The following is a 10,311-nucleotide window of genomic DNA, read 5'->3' as shown; positions in this document are numbered from 1 at the left end:
TGATGCAATATGTATAATTTTGTTTCACTCATTGTCGCCCTGAAGCACTACTTAGGTAGGTATTAACTATTCGCCCTACGATTTAAGATTTACTCAGGGACGGACTGGGTGTCAAGAGGCTTGGGGAGTTCATCGCTAATCAGCAATTAGGACCTAGGTATTTTATCTAACCTAATATATATATACAATATTTTATATGTCTTAGTCAATAATATCAAAATTCAACAGACGTTTTACCATTATATTTAAAATTATAAATAATTTTTCTTAATATGACACAATCTAGGGCCCGGGAGGTGATTGCTACCTAGCCAGTCCGCCACTAGATAATATACTACATCATGAATAAAAAAATTTTAAAAATAGATCTATTAAGTCATACTTTTATATAATATATCAGATATCCTAAACTGTGATTTGCCCAACAATGTCCACAATTAAATGTATTACTAATGCATTGCTCTGACATTACATATGTCATAATATGTTAATTGATAATAAATAATAATGCATAGTTATTGCCATTTTATAATTTAAAAATATATATTATAATTGTCAAATACACCACACATTTGTGTTGATTTAAATTAATACAAATAGTCTGTTTATTTTCAAAAATGAAGTATAAAAACATTAATATATGATATTGTAACTAGAAAAAGTTCACTCTTTGGCTAATGAATAGATATTTATATGAATACATTAAAAAAAAGAGATAACCAGTCATGGAATTTATTATTATTTTCTTTTTGTACATAATGAAATCAACAAAAAAGTAGCTATTAATTATAACTACAACAACAAACTTAAAAGTAATCAAAATCAACAATCAACTATTATCAGCTACCGCATACATAACAAACGCAATGAAAATTTTTTCGAATATCATTGGTTATTTGAGAAAATACGAAAACAATATACTTACATAAATTACCTAATGAACACGTCAAAAATTAAAATTAAAACATCATACAATATATCAAATATTTTAAAAACAAAACATACATTTCAAGAAAATGAAACAATTTTTTAAAGCTTAAAATTATATTTATGTACAAATGAGTAATAAAATAATTATAAAACTAGTATGGAACAATACTAAAAAAACTTAAAAAAACAAATATACATCAAATTTCAGAATCAATTATATTAAATTAATTAAATTAGGAAGACCAAATGACTAGAGTTGCATTCCATCCATAAATACAAATCAAACTTATGCAACTACGTAAATATATATATTTTTAATCATGTACATCATGAATTAATTTTACAATAAACTATACAATTTTGGTTCTTCATCTATACATATTTAAACATTTTAGTGGTACTATAATATCGATTTATAATAAATTCCAAGGCTTAAAAAAAAACTTAATTGATAATATAAATTATTAGTTATTCAATAATTACAATCAGTAATTTATAAAATCAAGTTAGATACTCAGTCATTTATTAAATGAATAAAATAATTTAATTTTAAACTTAAAAGATCTTATGGTTATATTGCTGCATCAATTACAATTATCACTGTCAATAGGTACTTTCCAATATCAATTAACTTTGAAGTTATAAATTGAATAGAAATTATCAGTCTAGAAGTCCCAAAAGGTTAATAAATTTTAAGTAATATTTAATTTATTTATGATTTATCATAGTAATATTCATTTCAACAATCTCATTAAGACTAACTACCTTTCTTGATCAGAATGGGGAAAGCTTTCATAATTAGTTTCTACTGTAACATTGTCAGATGCAGAAGTTTTTTGACACTTGGCATGCTTAAGTTGTCCATTAACCATGTTTGGTTTGGTTTTAGACTATTCACCAATTCGTTCAGTTTTAATAAATCGTATTAATTGATCGCTGTTCTTTGAATTTTTGGTCGTCTTAAGATTACTAATTGAAGTATCAGATAAGATACTAAACCTAGTATTGTTTATTAAACTATTACATTTGAAAACATTATTTGGGGATGTACCATCAGATGACAAAGTTTTAATGATTTTTTTATTAGGATTCAATGCTTTGCGTCTTAATACGTAATTTTTAATACCTTTAGTATTGGTTGATTTTATTGATCCTTGGGACACTTTACTACCATTGCAAAAATCTCGTTTTTCATTAATTCCTACTGATGGTTTTTTTCCAGCCAATGTTTTTTTACCAATTGATAGACTTGAGTTTCCATTTGACAATTTGTCACTCAAATTTCTTTTTAACACAGCTTGTTTTAATTTGTCTTGTATTAATTTTGAACCACCAATTTTTGATGACCGTTTATCAATGACCTTTAACAACTGGTCTGATTCACTTGTGGAAGGTTCTTTGTTTTTCAATATACTATTCAAACTAATAGTTTTAGTTTTTCCTAGTAATTCATTTTTAGGAATGGACATCATATTTGCTTCTCTAGAATCATTTTTTTGAAGACTGCATACAGTCACTGATGAACATTCACTACTGGATGGACTTGAACAATTAGTTTTTAGTTTTAAGGAATTTTTAGCTACAGATAATCTCGTTCTTTGTTGCGATGGGTTACGAACTGTCTTACTGGTCTCGTGCACTTCTTGAATTAATAATTTATCATCAGGAAATTTATTTTGTTCTGTTTTTCTATGTTCAGAATTTCCATCCAGCTCTGTATCTTCATTATCGGAATCATCAATACGAAGACTTTTAATGGTCTCATCAGAGAAACTACAGTTAGGTTTATCACATTTACATGTGAACAAGCCACCCTTCACTTTCCAAAAAGTTTTGCCATAGTCATAACTAAAATTGAAAAATTAAAAACATTTACATTAATGGTCTACACTAATATATCATAATATGCATTGTTTTAAGGCAGTACCTTAATTGTTCATTTTCTTTTATATCTTGGACAGCAAAAAATGCTATTCTAGGAAACCTTTTATCGTGGTGGTTGATAAATGATCGAACAGACATTAGATTTGGATCACACGAATGGTTAATAAAACGCGAGACGTTGCTATAGTTATAAGCATCAATACAATATAATTCAGTAGCTCCCTGAAATAAGTTTTTTTTTTTTTAAACCCAAAAACCAAGATAGATAAGTTTTTAACTGTTAGGTTAAGTTCATAATTTTAACTTACGGGGTTCTCCAAATTAAATAAATAAGAATCTTCTTTTAAATCATTTGCTTTTTGATCTGTAATTATTTCACCAACATACCTTAAAAACATGATGTGTGATATTATAAAAACTGAAATAATCTGGAAATTACTAATTTTGTGTAGTCAAATAATTAGTATACATACTCGCACACAAATGTCCCTCGAGATATTGGTTGCAGGGTTCTTACGCCCCAACCCATATGTTTATGCTTGAAAAGTTCTAATCTTATTTTTATACCTTTTTGTATAACTCTATTGGCACACCGTTGCTTATGGCATCTACAGCGCCAATTACACTCATATAATATAACACTTGGATCTAATAAAACAAATATTCTTAGTTAATATTATTTTGACCAAAAAAAAAAAATCAATCGGTTGACATTTATTCCTAGGTAGATTGAATAAATAATATTGAATACTTACTGAAATAATCAAAATCTGAGTTCAAGCATCCATTTTCATCGTACAAACAATCGCCGTTTGCTTGTACACATTTACAATCACTTGTGTTGCAAGCACCATCACAACTACAGCTCTAAAATAAAATTAATTTTAATTAAATGTAATTTCAAATATTTTTAATAATAACACAAACAGTAACTCACAGCTATATGAGACATGGCAGAATCAACATAATTTCCTACATCGTAACAGTTTTCTTTGATGTACGTAAATTCAACGGGTACTTCATCATCGATTTCATTCACACATCTGATTGGAATATCTTCACAGCCATGAGTTATATCTCTGTATAAGTACATAATATACAGTTAATAATAACGGGAGTATTAACAAATAATAAAATAAGTAATGATTTATTTACTCAGATATAAGAACTGGAGTGGTCTTAACAAAAACAGGTGTTTGAGGCTTTTGAAGTTCTGGTTCAGTAAATTCTAATTTAACAGTGGTTAAGGGTGGTATGACAGTAACTGGTTTACGTTGTTCTGGCGAAACATTTTTTAATATATTATAGCATTTGGAATTTGGAAGACAGAGATCTATAGGTCTTTTTTTCGCTTTATTTTTATGCCAGGCCATAGCTCCTTTATCTAGTAGAAACGTTACTATATCTATAGCATTTTTACGAGCAGCAATATGTCTAAAAATTATGGACAAAAACAATGTAGTAAATTCAGACGAGAAAAAAAAATTAATAGACTTACAATGCTGTTTCACCAGCTCCATTGAACATGTTTACTTCAGGATCATATTCCACCAAACTTTTAACAACTTCAAGACATCCCGAAATTGCTGCCCAATGTAATGCAACATTATTTTCATCATCTGATATCCTCGTATTTGGTTTAAATGTAATAAAAAACCTAATTATGGATTAAAATTAATATAAAATATAATAATTAAACCAAAATATTTTATTTGTCATACTTCACGACATCGCTATGACTATTTTCACAAGCCCACACGAGAGGAGTCCATCCACCATTGTCCTTCCAATTTACCATAGAAGGTTGTTTATTAAGTATAATTTTACAACATTCTAATTTTCCGTTTTTAGCAGCCAAATGAAGTGCGGTCATACCCTGTATATCCTAAAATAATATTTGATAACAACTTATGACTAACTGCATGACATAATATTAATATTTAATTATATATTTCTGTATTACTTTGATTTCAGGGCTACCATTAAAGTCTATAAGTAATTGAACAACATCACTATGACCACTTTTAGCAGCCATCCTCACGGGAGATTTCATTTTGTTATCAACCAGGTTAGGATCAACACCGGCTGTTAGTAATATATATACAATCATAAGGTTTCCTTTTCTACATGCACCATGCAGTGCTGTTCGGTTATGGTTACTAGGAAATGTGTACATAAGATTGCATTTCGATCCTATAATATTTAAAAAAAATTTAATGATAAAACTTTACAAATATAATAATTATTAATAATAATTGTTTGGGTTAATGTGTAACAAAAAGTTTACCTAAAATTGATAGACATTTTTTTATATTATTTGATTCACAAGCTTCATAAAGTCCTTGAACTGAATATCTGTTTCATTAAATTACAAAAATCGGTTAAAATATAAATTTAAAATAAAAATGAAAAACCAGTGAGCATAAAGTTAAATAAATTTTAAACTTGCATCATATATATAAATAAAATTACATTTAACTAGTTGAATATCTATGAGTATACTTAACTATTGTTATATTATAATAATTTGTATCCATGTATTAATATACAATCTTAGTCATAGATATATTTCTAAAATTATTAATGGGTACACTTATTTTCAAGCAGGTAATTGATTATGGTAAATAATTATTCCCTTACAGTCCTTATTATAACCATCAGATGTGAGTATTTAATATTTTAGAAAACAATCTTTTGTCGATAGTGATTGTCAAACAAAAATTAATAAAACCCAATGAAAAAATGGGAAAGAATACATTGATGAAACTTAACATTTTTTGAAATTTAAGTTCAAAAAAATTAGATAAAATCAATATACCTACAAACAACACTACAAGGTAGATAAAAGGCCATGGATTTTCTTAAAATAGTTTTTGATATAGTCAATTGATATCTACTAATTAAAAAATACCATCGAAAAATTGAAAATTACGGATAATTGTAGAATATTAAATTTAGTTTTCATTACTGAAAATTTTAATAATTCTAATCCTATAGTATATGCCATATAATATCCACTTCTCCCTAATACACCACTGCATCATCTAATTAATAACATCTATTGTAGTAAAAATATTTTTAATAGCTTACTTTGTACGTTTGGTATCAGAAACTTCGTCCTTAAGTTGTTGCAAATATTTAGAAAATTCATGTATATCAATTTCTGGTGGACAATTAAGTGTACTTAATTTTATATTGCCCACTTCCACAGTAACATGTTGTGTAAACTCTTCATGATGCTGGATTTGTTTCTTGGATTTAACTACAAGTCTTTTCAGTTCAAAATCGTAAACATTTGGGTCGCCACAGTGTAGACAGCCCCTATCATTTTGATGGCAACCAATGTGGAAAAAATGTTTATTTTTGCACATCATAAATATGCCCTAGTAATATAAGTAAAAACATGATTAATAAAAAATAAAACTTAATTTCTGTTATTATACATAAATAATGTTATTTTAGGAGATTATTAAAATTATATTTTACCTCTGAGCAAAACCGACCACAACGTGGACAACTGTGGTGTAAGAAAAATCGCCTCATATGATGTTGGCAGTATGTCACATAAGGTAGAACAACATTTGCTCTTAACATGGGCATGTTGCCATATTCATCTAAATGAGAAGCTAAATTTTGACATGCGTAAACTTTTCCATCTAAGCAGTCATGAGCTTTACAAGTAATTTTTCCTTCATCAACCATAACCACTTGAATATGTTCTTGACACAAACATAAATTAACTTCTTGTATATCAAGACTATTGTCATTTATTTTATCTGTAAAAATAAAGTAAAATATAGGATATAAAATATAAACCACATTAGTACCTAACATCTTACTAAAAATATAACATTTATAAATATTTTTATTTATTCCTATATGGTAGTCAAGAATAACAAGTCACAAGTAGAACTTATCTTAGACTAAATGATGATAGTTAATAATATAATAATATAATTTAATTAATTAAATAAATTAATAATAATAATTTTTAACTAACATAAATCTAGATTACCTACATAGAACTACATTCTATAAAATCAAAGCAAAATGGTATCAAATCAATTACCAGTTCAAAAACATGGTTAGGTAAGCAATATATTTGTATCTATAGTAAGTTATAGGTAGGTACTCTATTTATTATTTGTTCAAATTAATTTATTTTACCTTCTGTATCAATGGTTGAGATACTGGTATCCATATCATCCTGGTCATTTCTTTCACTAGACATCAATGTGCCTATATCGCTACAAACTGAAAATAATCATTTAAATATAGAGGGTACATCACATAAAATTTTAAATGAACTCAAATAGTATACCTGAGATGGAATGTCTTTCTGAATTAGTTTCCGACGAATCTATATCAAAATTTACTAGATCAGAGTTTAATTGATTACTAATAGCTTTCTTAATTTTTTGCCGTTCTTTTTGTACAGTTTTTTTTTTAAAAATATTATATCTTCCACCTCTAAAGAACTTCTTTTTCTTCTTTTTGTGGTCTGTAATAATTTCTTCATTTACTTCCTCTTTGATCGGTACATCTTTAATATCCTCATTTTCATTCTCAATAGGTGATTGAATACTAATGGGAATAACATTAGCTTTATTTACAACTTCTTCTTGTTTTATTTTTATTTTCTTGGGAGATTTTTTTTTTGAATTTACATCAATGCTAAATGTTCTCTCTTTTCGAGCAATAGCAGATTTCAACACTGATTGATTACTGTTGTTAGATCTTCTAGAAGACCTTTTGAGAGGTATAACTTCAGTGCTAACAACATTGATTTGTTTTTTTCTTTTCGGGCTATTAGAACTGTAATCAGTAAGATTGCTAGAACTCACATAAGAATCAGGTTTATTCTCATTAGGCCTCAATGTCAAGATGATTCTAGGTTTTTCCTGCTCGATTCCATCAGAATTATTTGTAGTTGACGTACTATCGACTTCTGACTGGTTTTCATACATTTTCTTTCTAGATCTGATACTAGCTACTAATTCTTCATCTACTTGTCCATTCAGCTTAAGCATAAGCTCTGCAATCTCATCGTCGGGGCTTTTTGCTACGGAAAATTCTTCTTTTATAGAAGTTTCAACCACACTTGTTGTCACCATATTTTCTCCATTTTCTAAGTCATCATCATCATCTGTATCTCCTTCATTGCTAAATCGATTTTTCATTCTAGATAATATCTCCTGAATATCAGGCCTACTAGGCTTTTTATCTTTTAAGTGGTTCATGTTTTCAGCTCAGTAATATAACTATAAGAATATCTGGAAAAAAAAAATACAAGAAGTTCTTAAGTAAACTATAATATGAAACTAAGTTCAATGACTAGCATAAATAAGTAAAAGATATGTTTAATATTATCTACTCTGAAAAACATTTTAAACATTTTACAATGAACAATTTATATAAAATAGATGAGATAACAGAAAGACATTTCGTAAAGACAATATTATGTTATCATTAGAATAGATTGGTAGGTACTGATTTGATTTGTTTGATTGGAAACATTTATACACAGCCAACATTTTTGTAAAAATGATATTATACTAACATGTACCTAACGGATTAATACTTAAAACATTTTCTACTTTACTTGGTATTTCTAGAAATTAACATCAAATTTATAAAATTATTCTCTAAACACATAATTTATACTACCTGGGTAGTATGAACAGCTATGAACTTAAACTTCACAATCATCTCATTAGACATAAAATATGATGGTAAAGATACATTAGTGTTTTGTTTTAATTTTTCTAAACGTAGGCCTACCTTAGAGTATCAATAAAGTAAGGACGTTATTTTTAACTTTATGGCTCAATTTATATAAAATAAAACCAACTATTCAAACATTTAAATTTTATTACAAATAAATTGATTACTTATATTATTCTGAAAATGATAAAAATTACTAGGTAATTCAGTAATTACTTTAAGTATCAGTGACCTATTACACTTATCTGTCCCGTACCTAACCTTGTACATTTTAATTGTTTCAATTGAAATCGAAATTGCGACTGAGCACCAAGACTAGGATAGGTATTAAGTTGAGACAAAAAGTGAAATCAGTTGACTATCAACAGTTCTTATTCTTGTTATAGCTTGTATTAATTTAAAAACAGATAAATAAAGATATAACTATTTCTTTTAAGAAACCAACGTAAAATAAATGTATGTTGGCACCGACCATGAACAAAAGGACGTTTAATCTGTGCGTTATGAGTAACGACAAGAAAGCATAAGAGTGCTAGACAAGTGGCGGTCATGTCAACAGTGTGTCGAAGACTGTTGCGTATGCATGTCCGAACAAATTTTAAACATTTGAGCAACTGCGATGTGGTCATCGGCTTAAAAAATCCCAAGTCCGTTGGACACCAGCTGCGTGTACTTCTTACACGACGGAGGGCGCACACAGAACAACAACAAGAAGAACAAGAAGTACAAAAAGAACTAAGCACTTACGGTTCTTCAGTCTTCTTAAGTGTCCATGGTTGCTGGACTTTCTGAGTGGATTGGCAGCAATGAGCCCGACGACTCAGCTCGGACGTGCCTCGGACATGGAAAACGGAAAAGGCAAATGGCAAAAGCGCCAAAAGCTCGACGGCGACAAGCAGAATCGGTCCGAAGATCGACGGTGTCGAGTGTGGGACGGCGGGGCGGAGGCAGCGCTTTCGGCGGCGCTAAGACGTAACGACGCGAACGGCGGCGGCGGCGACTACGACGACGGCGAAGATGTTCCTCGGTGAACGAAAACACGCATGATCACCGATCGGTACAATATGTAGTATCGGGCCGCACTGTTGCCAACCTCGGCGGGTCTCGGTACTGCGTTTTCCGTATAATGTGTATAATAATATACCACTACTGCGTCTATATACTTACCACCGTAAATTATTTTTGCGGAGCTTTCGCTCGGCGGAACTGAACGGCCCGCGTGGCGGTATAACAAGTGGGCGCGCACCCGCGGCCGTCGTCGGCGGATCACGGAGCACGGCCGCCGCGCGATGGCCCAAATCCCTCCCCACCCCTTCGGCGGAGGTCCTGCCGTAGCCAGCGATGTCTTCAGCGGATGCTGCAGCTGCTGAACACGGCCGTAATGGCACCGCCGTGCCGATATTTTATTTTTAAACGTTATTGTCTTCGTCTATAGGTCTGACGGCCATGCCCGACGACTGATGGGCGTACGAAGTGCCTAGTATCGTGATCTATTGGGTAGGTTCCGTACCGAACGGACTACTGTGCGGGCCGTCGAAGAACACCCGGAGACTCCGAACGCCGTCGGTACCTCGACTACCGTTTTGGAACCACTGCGATGTCGGTGTAAATTGTTATGTGATAGCGTCATCCGACACACGCCGCTCGCAACAACTATTAATATTATAATATTAATAAAATATTATTATATATTGTAATTATTAATTAACGTCATCGTGAGTCGCAACTCGGAGCGACAGTGCTATAATAATATAATAATAATATCGTAACGAT

The 10,311-nt window shown here is 30.4% G+C and overlaps 1 protein-coding gene across 1 annotated transcript; it reads right to left on the bottom strand.

The window, feature by feature from the left end:
- Positions 1-587: 587 nt before the first annotated feature.
- On the bottom strand, positions 588-10,107 carry G9a (histone-lysine N-methyltransferase G9a). Its single transcript, XM_089229026.1, has 16 exons — positions 9,286-10,107; positions 7,136-8,087; positions 6,982-7,068; positions 6,301-6,590; positions 5,905-6,197; positions 5,102-5,169; positions 4,778-5,007; positions 4,536-4,699; positions 4,313-4,471; positions 3,970-4,248; positions 3,752-3,893; positions 3,570-3,681; positions 3,288-3,462; positions 3,123-3,201; positions 2,858-3,036; positions 588-2,778 (listed from the first exon to the last, which is right to left on the bottom strand). The coding sequence occupies exons 2-16, from the start codon at positions 8,052-8,054 to the stop codon at positions 1,821-1,823; spliced, it is 4,134 nt and encodes a 1,377-aa protein (XP_089085152.1). The 5' UTR covers positions 8,055-8,087; positions 9,286-10,107; the 3' UTR covers positions 588-1,820.
- Positions 10,108-10,311: the final 204 nt, after the last annotated feature.

Source organism: Diuraphis noxia, unplaced genomic scaffold, assembly GCF_037042655.1.
Source record: "Diuraphis noxia isolate RWA-SAM2 unplaced genomic scaffold, SU_Dnox_SAM2 contig0005, whole genome shotgun sequence".
Lineage (NCBI taxonomy): Eukaryota > Metazoa > Arthropoda > Insecta > Hemiptera > Aphididae > Diuraphis > Diuraphis noxia.
The sequence above is the reverse complement of the archived record's forward strand: the minus strand, read 5'-3'. Positions and strand labels throughout refer to the sequence as shown.